Source organism: Macrobrachium nipponense, chromosome 42 (genome assembly GCF_015104395.2).
Source record: "Macrobrachium nipponense isolate FS-2020 chromosome 42, ASM1510439v2, whole genome shotgun sequence".
Lineage (NCBI taxonomy): Eukaryota > Metazoa > Arthropoda > Malacostraca > Decapoda > Palaemonidae > Macrobrachium > Macrobrachium nipponense.
In genome coordinates, this window is record NC_061103.1 from 51,275,643 (window position 1) to 51,299,207 (window position 23,565).

At 40.9% G+C, this 23,565-nt stretch overlaps 1 protein-coding gene across 1 annotated transcript in view; it reads right to left on the reverse strand.

The window, feature by feature from the left end:
• Positions 1-23,565, reverse strand: part of LOC135213209 (uncharacterized) — a 106,025-nt gene that overhangs the window by 23,444 nt on the left and 59,016 nt on the right. The window contains exons 9-10 of the mRNA XM_064247190.1: positions 14,752-14,987; positions 5,590-5,754 (exon numbers count right to left, since the gene is read on the reverse strand). Coding sequence (XP_064103260.1) covers positions 5,590-5,754; positions 14,752-14,987 — 401 coding nt within the window. The remainder of the gene's footprint in view (positions 1-5,589; positions 5,755-14,751; positions 14,988-23,565) is intronic.

Sequence of the window (23,565 nt, forward strand, 5' to 3'; positions counted from 1 at the left end):
ATATATATATATATATATATATATATATATATATATATATATATATCAAACATCTAAATGCAAGAATGGGGAGGAACACAAATTCTTGAACAGCGAAGTTGATCACATTCCAGGGCTGCTTTTCTCCAGAAGAAGCAAGTGCAAATCCAGAAGCATTTAGTAACACAGGAAATGATTCAAATTGACAACGGGGTTTAAATGCACTTGACGTTCAGTTACCGCACAATAATTAAAAGAAACACATTTTAAAAAGAAATGACTAAAGGGCTCTACTGAGAAAAAGTATGTAAAAATGGAAAGTAAGCATTTTATCTCAACCTTAAAGCAAATGATCGTTGTTAAAATCAAAATGTTTATCAGAAGTGACAACGTCTTTCCATCCAACGTCTTTCTTACAATCAGCAGATCTTCAGAGTGCTTATTCAAACGACGACCTAGATGACATTGACTTTAGAAAGCATATTTCGATCTGCGTCTTTTATTCTGTGACCCACTGGTTCACAACAGGCACGTGGTTTGCTCCCCGCCTACCACCCACTCCACTAGTCCCCCCCATTGTAACTGGGTACCAGCACCTGATGGGGTTAATAAATTAGGCACCGGTCTTCATCCTAGAGACTTGCAGGGAAACCAGAACGATGAACCCTTTGGGTACAGCCCCTCCAGAGCAGAATTGAATATGACAGGTGTAACATCATCATCGCAGGGACTTCCAGCATCGAGCGGCATAAAGGACCTCATTGAAATTCGACCCATTGCTTGACAGTGTTGTCGTTTTCTCAATGACTCATCTCGAGCACCGGTCCCTCAGTTGTCATCCAGAGAGCTATAAATAGCTCTTTCAACTCTTCTGCTGTTGCCCAGAGAAACCCAACTGGCATTATCGTGTCCTCTTCTCCCCGCGGTGGTGCGAGGACATCTCCAAGACCCCTCCATCTACAAAGGAAACTTCCGTCATCTCCTTCCTGGTACATCTAACTTTCGTGCCTTTTGACTCCTAATATTCTTATGAAAGCTTTATTTCACATCTGCAGAATCTTTTGGATATATTCACTGTCATGACATGATTCATGTTCATTTCGAAAAAGAGATCGCACGAGACTGGTGTGAAATATTACTTCAGTCTGCAGTTTCAATCTAGATCAGTCTGCTAATTTCCAAGTTGCCTTTCTCGGTTTTCCCAAGAATCCCGGTCGAGGGATACTTTATTGGGTATCACCGTTTCTAAACATCTGGAGGATTCTACTCCGTTCGACCCTTCCACATCTTGTGCTGCTTCATCCATCCCTTGGCGGATCTTCTCTCTGTCACTATTGTGTCTCTCAAGAAAGCCTCTTATATTTTGTGGTGTTTTCCTGAATAAAACGACACCTACCTACACTGCTAGTCCGCTGGTAGAGTGGTTAGTGTCGTGGAATGCCAATCAAATGTCGAAGGTTCGCGTCTCCCCCAGGCCGATGAAAAATCAGTTACTTCTGCAGTGTGGAGTCTGCGATGGGAGGTTGGAACAAATATTCTTTGGAAGCTTGAATTTCAAGTCAGTGGCCCCTTTGGTGGGCTTGTTCCATGTGGATAGGTTTCATCTATTGAAATAATAATAATAATAATCTAATTCTATCCAATTCCTGCATCTAAACTTTGTCTTCAATTCCTAACCAGTTTTCCAAGAAGCAATGAAGGAGAAAGACCAACAGTCAAGGCTACAGCAATTCCCTTCAGCACTTCTTAATTTACTGCAAATTCACTTGGCAATACGCGATCAACATTAACTCTGCACCTGGTTCCTTCATAGATAGTTTTAATTAGTTTTGCATATTTAACGGGAATACCGTCGGGACGCCTGACTCCCTCATCCATCATATTCGGACGCTGCCAGATGCCTCCTCGTCACCAACGACAGACAACGGGAGGAGATTTTTAAAGGCTGTTCAACATGGATAAGTGTTTATGTACATACATATACATACTATATACACACACACATACACATATATATGTGTGTATGTATAATATATGTTCAATTTGATTCCACATAAGAAAATGAAAAGTATTTTTCTTAGAAAATGCCCAACAGTTTCGCCATCCAATGGACCTTCTTGGAGCCTTCATTAAGGAAAGAGATAAGGTTACAATGTATGTAGCCAAGAAAGGCCTAAAATCTCAGACATATGGAATATCAGTACCAAAAACTAGTTGTTTGAGCTACAAACCATTCAGCAGTAAAACAACATTCAAACAAGAATAGAAGTTGAACAAATGAAAAATACCAAAATACCAAATGAGGTAATAAGTCCATTTAAAACAGCATAACACTAAGTACATAACAAGCGTATACTATATGAAAGTTAATGGATGGCATTATCCAATTTGTACTGACGTCTCATGACATGTACAATAAAAGGTTTATGCAAACCAGGCGATAAATTAGAATTTTTTCCTTTGCTGTGAACAATGCAAGCTGTCTCTATCAAATTGCTTTCAATAAAACCTGTTCTTAAATAAAATCTTTGACTTGCGCCTGTCAATTGATGAATTACACATACTACTGTGAACACACAAAGCATTGCTTGTATTACCTGTTCGTATATTACATTTATGATTTAAAGTGCGTTTTTCGAGTGTCTTCCCAGATTTTCCTGTATAAAAACTACCGAACTTACATGGTATCTTATAAACGACGCCTTCATTGTTTTCCGGACTATTATGAATTAGTTTTTCCAATGGTGTTAGGATATGAAAAAGTTGCACTAAAACCAAGTAACCTCAGGGGGTAGACTACAAACTCTAATGTGGGATGATATGGGAAAGATATAAAATCCAGTTTTCAGTTTTTCTCCTCATATGAATAAAATGTTTTTCTTGCTGATGTTAGACAATAATCAATATCTTCCAGTTTAAAATAATTTTCAATACCAATTTGATATTAAATTCTCGTTCCTCTGATAAATTCCGGACTGCAGATACTAAGAACTCTAAGAAACATTGATCTTAATACTAAAAGTTGTACATCTACTGTGTGAGGAGTTATGGTTAAATAAAAGATTGTTGTCTGTAGGTTTCTGCGTATTTTAAACTTGTAGCTAAAACTTGCAACTGACCCCAGGCAAGGAGAGCTACAGAACTGCATTATTTCCCAGATCACAGAATGAATCTTGTTCATTTGACCTTTCAAAAAAGGGGAATATTTTGCCTTTTTAAGGATGACGACGATGTGATGATGATATTTGTATTCAAACTTCGTGGAAATGAAGAATGTTTCAACAAATGTTCACCTCTGGAATAATTAAGTTCCTTGTATCAAGTTATCGGTTGAAAAAGAATTCGATCATAAAAAAACTTTTTTTTTTTTAGATCTTTTAGTCCACAGAGATGAAGTGAATAAGGCTTTACAATTTCCCTTCACATGAACAACAAGCAAAAAATGTGCCCGAGTTTCTTTGGTGCAAAAGAGTTTTCTGTCCGGTGGTGGTCTCAGCCACGGCCCATAAAATTCTTAGCCGCCACGGTCCGGTGGTGGCCTATGCTGTTGGTATACATGTAACGGTGCCAGAACTAAGATTATGGCTAACTTTAACCTGAAATCAAATAAAAACTACTGAGGCTAGAGGGCTGCAATGTGGTATGTTTGATGATTGATGGGTGGATGATCAATGTACCAATTTGCAGCCCTCTAGCCTCTGTAGTTTTGAAGCTTTGAGGGCGGACGGACAGACAAAGCGGCACAAGAGTTTTCTTTTACAGAAACCAAACACACTAACTCTTACGAGTCTATTCATGACGTCAAAGTTTACAGTAACGTATGTACGTATTCATTCCCAACAGAGGCGTAGGAAGCAACAGCACCCACGTCTTTCGCAGGAGCGGTCTTCGCTGATTCTTCCCCCAGTCAGTAGTCTGAGGGAACTGGAAAACAATCAATGGTATGTATTCGTCTTGTTCTATTAATCAGGATATACTATAAGAAGCACCGGGAAAGAGACAGAGTCAAGGTGTATTCTGATTTACTGACACAATCCCTGACAGGCCAAGAACTCTTGCGAGCGAAAAAGTAGCATTTGACAGTAAGGAATGAACAAGGCGACATCTACTATATACAGTCAGAGTGTTTCCTCACGCCTGCAAAATGGCGAACAATTTTACATACAAATTAAGAAGAGACTTCAAATTGAAAAGCATTAGGTATTAACTTCGTCTCTATGGACTAAAAGATCTGGAAAAAGTCATTCATGACTGAATTCCTTTGACGCATGGAACATAAATATTCCAAAGGGACAAACATTAGTTGAAACACTCTCCATCTTCATAAAAAAGGCCACATATCATCAGGTTATTTTTCCACATATGAACAATATCCCTAAAAGTTCCGGCCATGAATGAGCTCGTGCTGGAGGTGGAAACTCCGCCTTTTGCTGCAAGAGGTTTCCTTCCAATTCAAAGACAGCACCACCAACTGACGCGTCCATAAGATCGCAAAATGCATTCATAGGTAAAGGAGGTTCAAAAACACCTTCGTCAGCAACTATTACCAAGTCCTCCAGGACAAATAGCGAACAACAATCGTCAAGAGAGACGCAGCATCCGAGCTATACAAGGTACCAACACAACCGCATCGCCCAGCTTATCTATCGAATGAAGGTCAGGTCTCAGAGGCGTCCAAGGAAATTTCCTGAATTCTGAGCTCTCCAGACAGACAGTCCGCACTGCAAATCACTCAATGAAGGGAACTACTTCCGGATTACTTTGCTATGAATAACTTGTCTAACATCCTCATCAACATTAACCTCGGTAATATTTTCAACTGTTTTTTTTTAAAGCAGACTGGAATTAAGAAATGGAATGAACTTTAAGTTTAACTAGTATATAACATCACCTAAAAATGTCTACTATCAAAATAATCATATACGCATAGTTTGTGTGTATGTGTGTGAGTGTATCTGCATGCATATACATTTTATATATAATTTATTGCAGTATTTCTAATTTACTATAAAACTTAAATACACAAAAGTCGTCAGTTGTACGTCAAGCAGCAATGTCGAGGCAACTTGCAAGATGCCCAAAGGCACCGCTGCTCCTCCCCGCAGAGGGAGAGTTTGGCTGCGGTTGGGAGAGGAAAGATCAATCGAGGCATTTCTGAATGACGAACGAAGGGAAACGTGAGAACTGTTGTCGATGGAAGGAAAAATGTCACAGAATATGTCACGAAATCTGTTGCTGGGAAAAATAAATGGGAATCTTTTGTACAACTCAATGAGGAGACAGAACAAACGCTATAATTAAGGCCCCCGCCCACCAAGTGCTGGGACCTGCGAGGTCTTTCAGAGCTGAAATGGAAACTTGGAGGACAAATGACATAAAAGGTGTAAAAGGGGGGAACTCCCCGAAGTAGTTGAAGCATTCTGAAACAACTGTCAGGAGAGGGTTCAGGAAAGATAGTGCGAAATGAGGTACAGTCGAAAGATCCTTCCGGAGAGATTTGTAGAGAGAAGAGATCGTAAGGAGGAGAAGGATGAAACTTGACATGACGACAGAAAATGAGAGAAATCGAAGGTCAAAACTGGCAATAAAGAATCGGACATCTCGACTTACGTTCAAATTGCTCGGCTGCTGGGGGTGGGAGGGCGTCGTCAGCGACAACGGAATGGTTTGGGAGCCGAGCTTGTTGGAGGCGGAGCATTTGTACTGCGCGAAGTCTTCCTGGGTCACTCTCCGGATCTCCAGCACTGACCTCCACGTGACCAGCCCGTCCACCAGCTGTTCAGAGAGAGAGAGAGAGAAGAGAGAGAGAGAGAGAGAGAGAGGGTTTGTGAGTCATTCGGTTCAGGTGATAAACGCCATTCATTGTCGACTGATATGACAACTGGCTGTTTATTATGTGTCACTTTTGAGCTCTGCATAGATAATAATATTAATAATAATATAATATTTAATAATTGTTGTGCTAATGGCATTTCAGAAGTTCAAGTAAAGCTGCAATGCACTACTTCCCTAATACATTTCAACTTTTATTTGAATTCTTTACTTACATTTTTATTCACTTATCAAATTAGTTTACCTTTTTTCTAATATCTGATCTCCTCTTTTTGTATTTCCCTTTTTACCTTCTGGTACTTCCTTCCAATGAATGCCTCTATATTCTTTGGAAGGTTCTTGAATTTCAACTCTATGGCCCCTTTGCTGGACTTCTTGTTATACATGAATAGGCCTCATCTGATTATTAAATTTCAATAATTCTTTTTCTTTTGTTGGGGAAAGCTCTCTCTCACGAGAGTTCATAAAATGTTCTAAAGGGTCCACAATAATATAATTGTTAAAATTTCGTGTCAAACGTAATGAAAACTTGACAAAAACTTAAGAAACCTTCTCTGGGTTCATCTGCAGTCCAAATGAGTCATTTAACTTACAATGTACTGAGGTAAACATTAGATTCAAAATACAGTCACTGAAGATTGTTGACACCGGTGTTAGCTCACAAGCAGAGGAGAGGATGAAGAAGAAAGAGGTCAGTTATTCTAACTAGGCGATTTCCTCTCCTGGCTGCAATTGTAGCACATGCATTCAGTGACGTCATAGACCAAATTGGAACGAGGCACGAGGCTAGTATGATCTGTCAAAGCAGCAATGTGAATGTCAGGCGACTGACTAGTTGACGAAGCTGCTAGAAGCTTGGGAGAGGCATTCAAAAGGCAACAAGTCTTTTGTCAACGAAGACCTTTTTTGTTAATGTTTATATTTTCAGTGAGTTTTTAAAAGATTTGAACATACAACGACAGACTGTTTTCCCCTCTCCTGATGCCGCTTCTGCCTTGCCTCTCACTGTCAAGGTAACCACCGCCCCAGGGGAGTCTGGCTACGGTGCCCAATGTACGTCTCCTCCGGAGTTACAAGGATTAGGATGTCTCAAAGACTTGTTAGTCCATACGAGGAGACATCGCGTGCTCACTTATCACTAGGAGGGAGGACCCCCTGCTTTCAACAGAGGAGAGAAAATCACCTAGTCTGAGTAACTGCTCTCTTTCTTCTTAATCACCTCGTCTGTTTGCGAGCTAACTTTCGGTGTCAACGACCTTCAGTGACACTATTTTGATTCTTATGTTTACCTCAGTACATTGTAAGTTAAATGACTCATTTGGACTGAAGATGAACCCAGAGAATGGTTCGTAGGCTTTTGTAGAGTTTTTTTTTTATAAAAATTTACACGAACTCTTAATAATTATATTATTGTGGACCCTTTACAACAACAAAAACAACAACAACGACAACAATAGTAATAATAATAATAATAAATAATAATAATAATAATAATAATAATAAAACACAAAGAGATGAAGGACACGATCAGGAAAGAATATATGCAAAACTCAACGCCGGATATATGATAAAAGCCATAAACACATGGGCAGCGCCAGTAATCAGATACGGCGCAGGAATAGTGGAATGGACGAAGGCAGAACTCCGCAGCATAGACCAGAAAACCAGGAAACATATGACAATACACAAAGCACTACATCCAAGAGCAAATACGGACAGACTATACATAACACGAAAGGAAGGAGGAAGAGGACTACTAAGTATAGAGGACTGCGTCAACATCGAGAACAGAGCACTGGGGCAATATCTGAAAACCAGTGAAGACGAGTGGCTCAAGAGTGCATGGGAAGGAGGATGGATAAAAGTAGACGAAGACCCAGAAATATACAGAGACAGGAGAATGACAAACAGAATAGAGGACTGGCACAACAAACCAATGCACGGACAATACATGAGACAGACTAAAGAACTAGCCAGCGATGACACATGGCAATGGCTACAGAGGGGAGAGCTCAAGAAGGAAACTGAAGGAATGATAACAGCTGCACAAGATCAGGCCCTAAGAACCAGGTATGTTCAAAGAACGATAGATGGAAATGACATCTCTCCCATATGTAGGAAGTGCAATACGAAAAATGAAACCATAAACCACATAGCAAGCGAATGTTCGGCACTTGCACAGAACCAGTACAAAAAGAGGCATGATTCAGTGGCAAAAGCCCTCCACTGGAGCCTGTGCAAGAAACACCAGCTACCTTGCAGTAATAAGTGGTACGAGCACCAACCTGGAGGAGTGATAGAAAACGATCAGGCAAAGATCTTCTGGGACTATGGTATCAGAACAGATAGGGTGATACGTGCAAATAGACCAGACGTGACGTTGATTGACAAAGTCAAGAAGAAAGTATCACTCATTGATGTCGCAATACCATGGGACACCCGAGTTGAAGAGAAAGAGAGGGGAAAAATGGATAAGTATCAAGATCTGAAAATAGAAATAAGAAGAATATGGGATATGCCAGTGGAAATCGTACCCATAATCATAGGAGCACTAGGCACGATCCCAAGATCCCTGAAAAGGAATTTAGAAAAACTAGAGGCTGAAGTAGCTCCAGGACTCATGCAGAAGAGTGTGATCCTAGAAACGGCACACATAGTAAGAAAAGTGACGGACTCCTAAGGAGGCAGGATGCAACCCGGAACCCCACACTGTAAATACCACCCAGTCGAATTGGAGGACTGTAATAGAGCAAAAAAAAAAAAAAAAAAAAAAAAAAAAAAAAAAAAAAAAAAAGATAATAATAATAATATAATAATAATAATACTATTTGGAGGCTTGAATTGAATCTAAGTCAATGGCCCCTGTTGTTGAGATTGTTTCATATGAATAGGGTTAATGATGATAATAATTATAATAATAATAAATGTTGATGATGTTCCTAGAATGACTCGCCTATTTACGAGCTTGTTGCTACCTTATCAATTATAGTGTGTCGACTTTCGCACTGCATTTTAGTGCCGAGGAAATCAGGCTATAAATACTGCCGAGGACAGTTGTACTTTAGATGCCGCATCAGTACAATAGCTTAGTTGTTTTGCACAATTTATAATGCTGTTGTTGCCGTGGCTCGTGGAAGCAGTCAAAATATTATTCTTTACTTACAGAATGTAAAGGTTTCGGATCTTTCCCAGACAGGGACCTCCAGGGATTCTAACCGGTATCCACCCGTCTTTGCGGTCTGTTTAGTACAGCTCCGTTGGCGATGACCGTCAAAACATAAACGAAAGACTTGTAAATATCATAGAGATAATGACCCCCAAAAATATTAGGCCTTACTAATGACCCCCACAAAGCCTTGGGAGTCCCTACCCAGGGAATACCCAAATTTTCGCAATCGCGTGTGAACTCGCGCCCATCTGTCGGTGCTCTTTGCGAAGCTACATACGCGATCAATAATAGACGTCATCTTTTTATATAAATCATAAAACCCGAAGCCTCGTCTTGGCACGGGGGAAAATGCGTGAGCGATATTCGCGAGGAAGCGTACGAATTTCCAGGCCTGGTGAAGACCCCAGGGTAGAAGAGAGGTCTCAATGTATTCCAACGTTCAATAAATGATCCAGGTGATGATGGGTTTCGGTGCAGCCAATGAGGGAGGGTTGGGTCAATGAAGAGGAAACGGCCGCAAGAAGATATAGTTCATTGATAATGCTCATTGCTAGACTAAATAGTATTATTATTATTATTATTATTATTATTGGAGAAACAAATCCACAGTTATGTAAATGCACATATATTTTAATTTAAAAACAGCAAAGATAGCTTTCGGGAATCTGTTTGGTTCCCCCTATCAATCCCCTTGAGATTGATAAGGGGAACCGAACAGATTCCCGAAAGCTATCTTTGCTGTTTTTAAATTGAAATATATGTACATTTACATAACTGTGGATTTCTTTCCCTATTTGAAGACTCGTGCTACTATGAGGTTTTTTCAATTATTATTATTATTAACGTTGTATATTATCATCATTATCCTCCTGTTCGTTTCCAATGTCACGCCACGCAGGACCTCCGTGGAATGTCAGCACTCGTGTCTTTCCTTGTGCTTTGTCATCCACAAATCTCCAGACTCTCATTCCACTTTCATCAATAAAGGTCTGGGCCTTTTGTTACTCTTCTGGGAGAACATAACAGAACATAGCATTGAGGCCAAAGGCAAAGCGCTGGCACCTATCAGACCATTCACCACTAAGAAGGTTTGAAAGGTGTGACAGGAGGAAAACCTCAAACTAGTTGAAGAAGCACTATGAAACAATTGTTAGAGAGGGTGGAAAGTCAGACGGAAGAAGGAAAATAAGAACGGGGAGGTACCACTATAAAAATGAGACAGGCTGCAGCTAGGGGCCGAAGGGACGCTGCCAAGAACCTCAAGTAATGCTTACAGTGCAACGCTTGAGGTGGACTGAAGGCACTACTTCCCTGCGGGGGGATACTCCTCTTGTGCCCACAGTAGCCCATCTGATACTATCACGTCCTATTCTTAGCAGGATGTGTGAAGTTGGAGTCCAACGCACCTCCCCTTCTGCAGCATCTCTCTGCCTGTGGCACTACTATAGTCTCCCTTAAAAGTATCATCTCTCCCTCTGTCCTTTCATCCGTTATTCTTCTTTAACCCTTTTGCTATCATCGACAGATCTCATTCCATCTTCATAGCATGGTTTACTTCCATGGCAACGCGATTGGAACTAGAGTCATGTGTTGTGCATTCTTACTGTCATGTGCAGTTTCATTCTGTTTCATTTCCAGAGCTTATTCATCCTGGCCCTCGTTCGATACACCATTTTCACTCCCTTTTTCAGTTCTAATTCAAAAGAGCCTCTTGTGCCCCTCAACGTTCGCAAATAAGTAAAAGTGATCAGTGGAATTTGAATACATGTTAGTGAGGTCATTCATACAATTAACAGGGCAGAGAAGGAGAGAAAAAAAGATTATCTATTATTATTCTAATAATGCACTGGTAAGGAATATTATTGAATCTAGCTTTATAAAAGAAAGCCCCTGTCTTAATTAACATGAGTGTCAGTCAAGTCATGTATAACCTTGAGACTATATTGGAAAAAAAAAAAAAAAAAAAAAAAAAAAAAAATATATATATATATATATATGTGTGTGTGTGTGTGTGTGTGTGTGTGTGTGTGTGTATGTATGTATGTATATATACACATTAACCTTGATCCTATAATTTCAAAAGAAATATGTAAAATGTTGAAATTCAAAGGAAAGTTGGATGTGTATGGGTGGAAAAAGTACCTGACTGACTTTAGTACAGGTGAGTATTTCGCTCTTTCTTGTCCTAACGCCTGTCAGATGCGGGATTTTCATTCCGAATAGTTTTGGATGTTTGCTTGCACTGTCCCCCAACCATATACATTCTGAATTGCTTCTCTTATGTAGCAGTCCTTCCTCATTGGCTTAGAAAAAGGCTCTACATGTCTACCATAAAAGCAAATACTAACAAATGTCAGCCCTCAGCCTAAGTGGTTCAAGAGAGAAACTAAAAACAAGAGAGAGAGAAAGGTTGCACAAATCAATGAACCCACACCCAACACCAGAAGAAGCAAGAAGGCATACAGAACTCTGTGAAATGATGGACAAATGAGTAAGAAATGCAAAGATTAATGAGGATAAGAGTGTTGCATCAGTTTGTAAGGAAAACCCAAAAGAAATCTTTGCGCCTGTTAATAGTAGGGAACCAATAAAGAAACAGCTTAGGTCCCCTTAGGGACAATAAAGGAAACCTGGTGAACTCAGACTTGGAAAAAGCAGTTGTTGAATAAGTTTTTTACAAGTGTTTTCACAATTGAAGACACGACCTCAATTCCTGAACCAGCTATTAAATATGAAGGGGCAGAAGCGTTGGACAAAATAATATTTACAGAAGAGGACATTAAAAACAAAATAGAAAACTATACAAGTTCAAATCTCCTGACTCGGATGGGATTCATCCAAGAGAAATTAGTTAAAAGAGAAATGAGGAACACCTATCTAACTCTAATAAATAAATAAATAAATAAATAAATAAATAATAATTTCAAAACAACGAAAGGCGCCAAGGTAATATGGCCCCAGTTTACAAAAAAAGGTCCAAGAGAAGAGCCACGAAATGATCGAGCAATCTGTCTAACTCCAGTCTCTAAGATTTTTGAGTCCATAATTGCGGATCAAATTGTGGATCACATTGACAGAAACAACTTGCTGTTAAACAGCCAACACGGTTTCAGACAAAACAGATCCTCTTGGAGTTTTTCCATAACATGCTTGGTATTTACGACATTAGTAGAGCAATAGATATACTCTCCTTAGATTTCCAAAAGGCCTTTGACAAAGTTCCACACAAGAAACTAATGAAGAAAGTTAGTGGTTTAGGAATTGTAGGAGAAATATCAGACTGGGTAAAAGACTGGCTAACTAATAGAAAACAAGAGAGTCATAGCAAATGGCAAAGAATCAGAATGGGCAAATGCGACAAGTGGAGTTCCTCAGGGTTCTGACCTTGGCCTTCTCTTGCTTTTGATTTACATTAATGACATTGATGTAGGCTTAACTAGCAGGATAGCCAAATTTGCAGATGACACCAAACTAGGTGTAAATGCAGCAGACCCAGATACAGTGGAAAGTTTAAGAAATGATTCAAGAAAAATAGGATAGTGGTAAAAAGGATGGCAGATGCCTTTTAACCTGGATAGTGTTATAAATATGAACCCTTATGCCAACTAGTACATGCTGTATGGGAATGACAAGACCTTGTAGACATTATTATCAAGACTTAAAATCCACAAAACTGCATAAAAGCTGACAGAGGGCACAGAAACTAGTGGGACAGATAAGAAGGCAGTTCAAACACAGAAACAAGGAAACGGTGTGACAGCTCTACAAATAAACAGTTAGACCACATCTTGAATATGCAGTAGTTTTGGTCACCAACACCAAGAAAGGACATCAATAGACTAGAAGGAGCACTAGAAAGAGCCACATAGTTAATTCCATCCATCAGGCAAATACGACTAAAGAGCCTGAACATGTATGACTTAGAAACACGATGACTGCGGGGATAACAAATAGAGACATTCAAAACGCTGAAAGGCATAACAAAAGTAGACAGTAACCTCTTCATATTAAATGAAAACCAGAAAAAATAATGGATGGAAACTAGAACCAAAGAGGTACAACGCATCCGATTGTGGAAACTTCTTCACATACAAGATATATAACACAGAATAAACTGCCACCAGAAGCTGTAAACAGCAGAAGTGTGGAAGACTTCAAAAGAAAGCTAGACAATATCATTAGGAGGACACTGTGAATGAACAGTAAAACCTACTCTTAGAGATAAGTGAGCACACGATGTCTCTTCAGATGGACTAAAAAGTCTTTGAGACATCCTAATCCTTGTAATTCTTTGTAAAACGGGTCAGGACCTTCACCTTTTTGGGGTCTGTACTGGCGTGCCTTGCTCTGGCAGACTGCCAGGGGAAACGGGAGTCCGCAGAGGCCGCCATTTCCAGGTCACGTGCTATGATCTTGTGACGTCAGCAAGAAGGATGGGTAGATCTGCCACGACTTTGGCAAACCACACCCGAACGCATATAAGGCCGGGAAAAGAGGAAGTCCTCTTCAGAACTCTTTTTACTGCTCTACAGAGCATACCTTCTTGAGACGGGCCACTTTGTAGCTAGGTGACTTTGGTGGTGACTACGAGATAATGGGCCCCGTCTCCTGCGCCCTGAGGAAAGATTGCCCCTCTTCAACCAGAAGGTAATGTGCATTTTGCAAGGCATTTAGCAGTCCGTACCCGTCTCCCATCTCTGACTTGATCCTTTTCCTTTCATGTGCGACCCCCGTATCTTATCAGAAACTGTAAAGTGCTGTTGGCCATTGACCAATGTGTTCCAGTGTTCAGTAAAGTAACGTCTTCCTGAATGAATGACCAGTAAATATAATCTCTTTCCTTTGTAATCACTCAGTAACGTAACCTGTCTCCTTAAGTGGTCAGTAAAGTATACTTGCTGTTCGTGAGATCGATTATTCAGTGACTTACATATCCTTCCCTCGACCTCCCATCACCGGTGCTACAAGCACCCTAACTCAAATCGAACTCGTTATCATTTACAGACAAGCTAATTCTGTTGCTGTGGTGGTTGGATTTTCTCCTCGTGTTACTCCAGGGTTCTCCCCACCCCCTTTTTGTGTCTTCTTCATACCACGTGCCCCGACACCTCGGGTCGCCAATTAACCCATTACACGATCTGATTCTTTGTCAATTACGTTATGTTACGAGATGCTGACGTCCCCCTTTAACCCATCAGGTGTTATCCATTCTCTTACAATAAGTGTTTACGTCAACATAATTTATTGAGCTAACCCCTAGAGTTTGCATAATCATTCCTCACTCTGCAATAGGCCTGTAGCCTCCTTTTATTCTTGAGACATCTGTCCCTTCCTGATCAAGGCTTCTGTACCATTCGGTCAGTCTCCATATCTGTTGCATACTCAATAAGGACTAAAATCTAATATATATATATATATATATATATATATATATATATAATATATATATATATGGATATATGAATAATACGGATAAGTATATATATCAAAATGAACGTCTGTATCCTGACACATTTGGTCCCTATATAAGGCAAAGAGTCCTCCTCTGCAGGCGATTTAAACTACAATAAAATGACTCAATGTCTGCTGCTGACGAGGCCTGGTCTAGCCTAGACTTCCACACCAGGTTTCACATTAGCTTCCACGTTACTTTCGCTACCTGGAAGCTGCCAATAAGGGAGGAAAGCTTTTATCTTCTAAATGACTTTCTATTCCAAAACAGCTCTTGTTTTCAGGCCTTGCCAACAAAACTAACGACGAGTTCTGCTCACCTGCGGTTCGTGGATGAAGTATTTGTCGCTCTTGAAGAGGATGAGTCCGCCCCTCCCGCTCCAAACAAACGTGGGCTGCGGTGCCGCCTTCACCAGACACTCCAGACGCCCAAGGCCGCCCGCGGGGACGCCCAGGGCCATGCCATCGCTTGCCAACGAAGTGCTGCCGCCACCTCCGTACACGTCGGGCGAAGACCAGCTGATGCTGTTTCCATTATCGACGGCCGTCACCGCCTCTACAGGATTAAACAAATCCCCTTAACTTAGGATTGTGAACTACACTACGTGGCTTTATAATACTACTACTTTTTGGTTTTTATTCTGAACGTTCGCAAACATTATATATATACATATATATATATATATATATATATATATATATATATATATATATATATTATATATATATATATAATCTATATATATATATATATATAATATATATATTATATATATATATATATATATATGTGTGTGTGTGTGTGTGTGTGTGTGTGTAGAGAGAGAGAGAGAGAGAGAGAGAAGAGAGAGAGAGAGAGAGAGAGAGAGAGAGCTGTTGTAACATGGCAGGATCAAGAGACAGAAATCTCTAAACCAGAAAAAGAAATGTACAGGTTCTCAAAAGCTCCAAAGGGCGACTTAGACTCTCAAAACGAATAGACACTTTTACTCTACAGAAGAAGAAAAGTCAAATCTCACAGAATAAAAACAAAAAAGAAACGGAAACCAATAACGGAAGGAGAGAGAGAGAGCCACAAAGGTTCGGAAGGGAAAACGGAAGCCAAACGTGTCATAAACTCATAGTTAACATATCGCACACACATCGCAAATAGGTTGAACACAAATCGGCGACTCATTGGTAGTTCGACCACCACTTCTTAATTAAGAACGTCCAGCTTTTGCCAGAGGCTTCTTACTTTCAACTTACGGTCGCTAACTTGTTGTCAACCTGTTTGTAATATATAAACAATAAGTGGCGTGTTTCAATACATCCACTCTTTTAAATAATAATGATAATAATGTGGAAGTTACTAACAGGTATCATCAGCGAAAGGCTATACAACTACCTAGAGGAGACAAACACCATCCCCCACCAACAGAAAGGCTGCAGAAGGAAGTGTAGGGGCACAAAAGACCAGCTCCTGATAGACAAAATGGTAATGAAGAACAGTAGGAGAAGGAAAACCAACCTAAGCATGGCATGGATAGACTATAAGAAAGCCTTCGACATGATACCACACACATGGCTAATAGAATGCCTGAAAATATATGGGGCAGAGAAAAACACCATCAGCTTCCTCAAAAATACAATGCGCAACTGGAATACAATACTTACAAGCTCTGGAATAAGACTAGCAGAGGTTAATATCAGGAGAGGGATCTTCCAGGGCGACTCACTGTCCCCACTACTCTTCGTAGTAGCCATGATTCCCATGACCAAAGTGCAACAGAAGATGGATGCCGGGTACCAACTCAAGAAAAGAGGCAACAGAATTAACCATCTGATGTTCATGGACAACATCAAGCTGTATGGTAAGAGCATCAAGGAAATAGATACCCTAATCCAGATTGTAAGGATTGTATCTGGGGACATCAAGATGGAGTTTGGAATAGAAAAATGCGCCTTAGTCAACATACAAAAGGGCAAAGTAACAAGAACTGAAGGGATAAAGCTACCAGATGGGAGCAACATCAAACACATAGATGAGACAGGATACAAATACCTGGGAATAATGGAAGGAGGGGATATAAAACACCAAAGATGGAAGACACGATCAGGAAAGAATATATGCAGAGACTCAAGGCGATACTCAAGTCAAAACTCAACGCCGGAAATATGATAAAAGCCATAAACACATAGGCAGTGCCAGTAATCAGATACAGCGCAGGAATAGTGGAATGGACGAAGGCAGAACTCCGCAGCATAGATCAGAAAACCAGGAAACATATGACAATACACAAAGCACTAAACCCAAGAGCAAATACGGACAGACTATACATAACACGAAAGGAAGGAGGGAGAGGACTACTAAGTATAGAGGACTGCATCAACATCGAGAACAGAGCACTGGGGCAATATCTGAAAACCAGTGAAGAAGAGTGGCTAAAGAGTGCATGGGAAGAATGACTAATAAAAGTAGACGAAGACCCAGAAATATACAGAGACAGGAGAATGGCAAACAGAACAGAGGACTGGCACAACAAACCAATGCACGGACAATACATGAGACAGACTAAAGAACTAGCCAGCGATGACAATTGGCAATGGCTACAGAGGGAAGAGCTAAAGAAGGAAACTGAAGGAATGATAATAGCGGCACAAGATCAGGCCCTAAGTACCAGATATGTTCAAAGAACGATAGACGGAAATAACATCTCTCCCATATGTAGGAAGTGCAATACGAAAAATGAAACCATAAACCACATAGCAAGCGAACGTCCGGCACTTGCACAGAACCAGTACAAAAAGAGGCATGATTCAGTTGCAAAAGCCCTCCACTGGAGCCTGTGCAAGAAACACCAGCTACCTTGCAGTAATAAGTGGTACGAGCACCAACCTGAAGGAGTGATAGAAAACGATCAGGCAAAGATCCTCTGGGACTATGGTATCAGAACAGATAGGGTGATACGTGCAAATAGACCAGACGTGACGTTGATTGACAAAATCAAGAAGAAGTATCACTCATTGATGTCGCAATACCATGGGACACCAGAGTTGAAGAGAAAGAGAGGGAAAAAATGGATAAGTATCAAGATCTGAAAATAGAAATAAGAAGGATATGGGATATGCCAGTGGAAATTATACCCATAATCATAGGAACACTAGGCACGATCCCAAGATCCTTGAAAAGTAATCTAGAAAAACTAGAGGCTGAAGTAACTCCAGGACTTATGCAGAAGAGCGTGATCTAGAACGGCACACATAGTAAGAAGAGTGATGGACTCCTAAGGAGGCAGGATGCAACCCGGAACCCCACACTATAAATTACCACCCAGTCGATTGGAGGACTGTGATAGAGCAAAAAAAAAAAAAAAAATAATAATAATATTCTTTATTTCAGGGCCATACGCATGGAATATACAAAATACAGACAGTAACATACACAATCTAGATACATGAGACAACATGATAAAAAAATGAATAATCGGCACTTATCCACAATAATAGCTGAAGTAGTATAAAAGATAGTAATCATAATACTGTTTATAACAGTAATGATATTGGTCTGAAAAAAATGCATTGAGAGTTATAACCGTTAGTGCTCAGATAATATAACTTTAATTTCAACCGGAGACCTTAAATGGTTACAGTAGTCAGGTCCAGAGGGCTAAATACGGAAATTGAATGTAAAAAAGTTTTAACTTGATAGTATTCACAGCAATAATGAAAAAGTAAAATACCAGCAATAAATATAATAATAATGACAGAATCTGCAGACGACATCTTGCCAATACAGAGATTAAGTCCTTTAGGGAACAAAGGCTTCATTTTCCCATCTTTCCCACTATTTAGATCTTCTTCTTGCTTCACTCCTTAGGATGCTTTGTATGAGTGAGTTGCTGCTGTTTCTAACTCGGGTTACCAGACTAAACATTGTTCGCCTTACAATGATTTTTAAATTGTCCAGGTGGTTTTCTATGAACATCTGTGTGGAGGAGTGGTAGCGTGGAGTGTTTGTGAGGCGTCTCAAAATGTCACTGTGCACAACAGTGATTAAGTCTCATGGCCTCTCGAGTATAGTTCGTCCAGAGGGAACACCCATAGATACTGTAGCAGTACGAGCGGAAGAGCAGCAGTTTCACGTGTCAGTGACAGAAGGCAAACCTCCTTGCAATCATGTTGCCAGATGCACATAGTTTACGACGCCTCTGTTCAATGTCTGCCGTATTTTTTAGGTCTTCGGTGATAATGTGGCCCAAATATGGAAATTTGTGCACATATTCCAGCCGATGGTTTCCGAAGAAAATTTGTGGTTCTGCAATGTGCTTAAGCGATCTTGGCGGCAAGTGTCGGTGAGTCGTTGGAGACCTTGTACTGATGGGGAAATCAGAACCATATCGTCGGCGTAACAGAGGTTGTTTATAGTTGTTTCATTGACGGTGCATCCGATTGGGAGTGAGTTCAGTTTAACATTCAAGGCATCTGTGTACGTATTAAACAGGTATGGAGAGAGAATGCCCCCTTGCCGAAGCCCGTTTAGGGAGCCAAAGGTGTACGATTATACGTTACCCCATTTGACACAGAATTGCTGTGTGGAGAACCAGCAATGTAAAATGCCATTTAGATATAGGGGTGTGTCTCTTTTATGCAGCCTCGGGTAGAGCTTCGGGTAGTTTACTCTGTCAAATGTTTTTCTCATATCCACAAAAAAAATGAAATCAGGAGAGGCTGATGATAGGTTGTAGTTCAGCAATTCTTTCAGTATGTAGATGCAGGTGTTGGTTGAGTGGCTTGCTTTAAACCCGAACTGGTTGTCAGTGGTGTGTAGAAAGGGGAGAAGTCTCACTTGAAGAACCGACTCAAGTATCTTCGATGCGATCGTTGTGATTGCAATCGGCCGTTCGTTGCCAGGGTCAGCTGCATCCTTAAGCTTGTTTTTGTTTAATGGTATCAAGTGAACTAAGAGTAGGGAGTCTGGAAGATTCTAGACAGTGCATCTGCTCTTAATTGTTTTCCATTTGATCTGCAGTGCTTAAGAGCAAGTTTGAACTGCGCTCTCGCCTGTCTCATTAGTCATGCAGGGTGTCCTTCCCTCGGGCTACCATTTTGCCTCCACAGTAAAAACATTTCTCGTGAGTATGTATACAGATCTTTAACCAAGTCAGTCTTCAGGTATATTACGAGAATTACCTTGACGAGATCTACAGGCAGCCCTGCAAGAAGCAAGCATAGCGGAGATTATGTTCGAACAGAAATCATTCAGAGAGGAGAGCGATGTTCACAGGAAGGTAGAGCCGTCAGTGCACCTCACTCGGTGCACTGTAGGCATTGCCTAAGGGTCTTTGCCGCGTCCCTTCCTTAGGGCCCTACCTTCAACGTCTCATTTCTTTTACTGTACCTCCGTTCATATCCTCTTTCTTCCATTCTCCTTTGCACCCTCTCCTAACAACTTATTCATAGTGAAACTGAGGTCGTCCTCCTGTTACACCTTTCAGACCAACTTATTAAAGGCCTGTCCACACGAGCGGGACTGATCGGCGTGCTCCGGGGTTGACGGGCAAATTCTGGCGGGCTTACCCGTGAATGTCGTCCACACGGGGGAGGCGACGGAGAGGTGGGGGTGCCCGACGATGCCAGTTGTGTGTTCAGTGCGGTACGATAAACATGGTGCCTACCGCAAAGAAGAAGATATTATGTAGCATGATAATTGCTTTGTGTGTGTGATGAAAAAGAAGAAAAACAAGAGAATGTGGTGCAAAGAATGGCTCAGTAAAAGAAATGTATATGGTTAACGTACGTCTGCCAGGGTCGAAGCTCAAGCCATCGGGCACCACCATGTTGATTTTGCTACAAGACCCATCGGGCAATTTGAGACGGTTTGCCCGTCAAGTGTGCCGTTAGAGGGGAGGTCCGCCGATCAGGCCCGGTCATGTGGACAGGCCTTTACTGTCAATTTCCCTGTCATCGCTGAATAACCTCATGGGTCACAGTGCTTGTCCTTTGGCCTCAATCCTACATTCTATTCCATAAGATAGAAGAGTGTTACGGGCTAGAAAAAGATTCGTGATCTGCAGGCAGGAAAAAGAGCGATGGAATCCCAAGAGGACAGACACTTCTATCATGTTGAAGAGTCAAACTGCCTCGGGAGGTCGAGTGTAAAAGAAACGACGGGACACTTTTACTCCTCAAAGCAAAAGGATGGAGCTAAGAGGAGAGGCGTCCAATCATCCGGAAGAAATGATTTCCAAAGGAGTCTCCAAGTTTTACAGCAACAATAGAAAAATAGCAACTTACTCAAAATAAAATTGAAACTGGAATACTGCTCTTTGGACACTTGTAAGTATTTAAGCATTTTTAAATAAAAGTAAATACCACAAATGTACACAGTTTTCCCATTTAATTAAGAAGCAAAAGAATCAGTATTGTATTGGAACGAGAGAGAGAGAGAGAGAGAGAGAGAGAGAGAGAGAATGAAACTGGCGTGAAAAAGGTCATAATACACCCTTGGCCAATGAGAGAGTGACTGTATGTGGGGGGGGGGGGGGGGGTGTTCCTGGAATGATAGAGGAGAAAGACTGGAAATGTATTTGTAAATGGTTTGGCTTCTGGGACAATACGGGACCTCCACATTCCAGGATTCAGAAGTACAGTTAGGAAATAGAATCAGGTCGGAAAACGATGAGAGGGATGGCTGGAGATATTTCTGATCATCATTCCTCTGAAACGAAACGAAAGTCAGTGTGGGTTTCAACCAGGAAGGCGGTATCGAGATCAAGTGTTCTCACCTCCCGTACATGAACTATGTAAAAATAAAGCTGACAGAGTCAATATTGAGGGGTAGGTATAAGATACATGGCAGGGGACATGCGTTGCTCAGATGGAAGTGTCTGGCTTGGGACAAAATGGTGGATGCGTTATGTCTGCGAGGCTTTTTAATATCTTCATGGATGGTATGAGGTGAGAGGTCAAAGAAAGGATCAAACATTTAGGTTCAAAGTTGTGGGATAAGATGTGGTTTGTTAATGGTCTTGGAAAGGGCTGACGTTTGAAGATTATTACTATTATTATATTATTATTATATTATTAAGAAATTCACAGTCTCGCGAAGAATAACCTGATATGAAAAAATCCACAATTATATATTAAAGTATATCACTATGTAGAGAAACACAGACTTTCGAACTCATTGGTGTAGACGTTAAAATGTAAAGTGAGAGGGGAGTTTTAATTTAGACCACAGAATTAATTGGGATGGTGCACGAATTATTTTTAAAAGTGACGATTCTCACGTGAGACGATGAGTTGAAGGCGCTGTTATAAACATGGGAATGTCCTTTGAAGATAACAAGTCGTTTACAAAAGAAGACCCTTTTATCAACAGTTTCATTGCCAAGCACTACTTAAAAGACTTTAATTTCAAAACTGACGTTGACCATGTGAACCCTGATGCTCTGCTTCCTCTTCCCCCCTCTCTCTCTCTCTCCAGATAGCCGACGTCCCTGTGGATGTTTCCAACTACGGCGTCCAAGCAGTGCAAGCAGGAGCAAACTTCGCAGGTTCGAAGATCAAGTAGTTGGCGCAACTGCCTGTTGAGTTTGGAATTACATAACACTCGAACCAGCACTTCGATGATGGGCTCTATTTTCTCTCTCACCCCGCCCACCTTTTTAGATGCTCCTTTTTTTGCATAGTGATATATTTTAATATATAATTGTGGATTTTTTTTATAATACATTATTATTATTATTATATTATTCAAAATATGAAGAACCCTATTCATATGGAACAATCCCATATGCGCCACTGATTAAAAATACAAGCTTCCAAAGAATGTGGTGTTCATTAGAGAAGTCAGAGGAGTCAAAGGGAAATACAGAAAGAAGAGACCCCACTTATTAAAACAGAAAAATGAATTGACAAACTAATATATAAATAAATACCAATGTTAATCTTACTGCAATGGGTGTTATGTCTGTCCATCCGTCTGTCATTCAATCACGGCCAAAAAGGCTGGTCCGATGGGCATGAAACTTGGCAGGGTTATAATGGTGACCCCTAAGATGGTTTATAATGGAGTTTCATCCTACTTCTTCACACACCCCCCCCCCCCCCCCACAAGGGGGTGGGGGTGAGAAGGGATTCTCTGAAACGAAGCTGGTTCTGCCCGTGAAACGAGGGCGGTTATGCCCGTAGACTTAGTTAATTTATGAATTTATCCTACATAATTTCTGTATATATATGTTTGCTAGAGATTAAAATCCAAAGGATAATTGTGTTCGGGTTGTAATGCACTGCATTTCCGCTTGAACTTTTGAGTTCCAGCTGCATGACATCGTCTGAAAGGAGGCTGTTCCACGGTCCAAAGGTGTGAGGAGGAATAAAGGACCTCTGGAACTGAGAAGTTCGACAGCGAGGTTCATTGACTGCATATTGGTGCTGATGTTCAGCGAATCTGGTTGCTCTCAGCAGGAAAATGGGATCAAGGATCAATTGTGAATGTGAAAGATCTCTGTAAGAATATAACTTATGAAAAACTGATACAGCACTGAACGGGACTAGCGGAGGGAGCCTGTAGTGGTAGCGAAAGGTCTCGTGCGAGATGCAACGTTCGGGTAAATATGAGCAACGTGAGTTTTATGACAAAGAACGGGAACTACGCACAGCCATGAATGTTGGTATGGCATGGCAGGTGGAGGTAGTCTGTCTGCAGTAGCTTTGCAGAAGACTGCGGGAGCAAATATACTGAAAGAGAGCAGGATGAAAGAGGAGGGGACTCACAGAATAGTTCAAACAAAGAAGCAGGATGCTGTGTGCAAAAGACTGGGAGAAAGCTTAGACTGTCTAGGGAGCAAAGTTGGGCATAATGCAAAAAGGAGGAATCTATAGATGAAGTGACTGTGCAGCAGCAGACATGGCGAACAAAGAACTGAAAGGGTGATCGATCTGTGGAAATGAACAAAAGTAGCGAAAAGGTTACCACAGATGAAAAATGTTTTGACGAGGTTTGGTCATGTGGGAAGAGTGGAGGAGATAGGTAGGTGGAAAGAGTGGATAATCAAGGAGAGGCGGGAGGGAGGAGGTGAGGAATGCCTGGAAAGGCCTAGGTAGGTGGTGAGAAAGAAATGCTGGAAAGGAGGGCCTCAACATCCTCT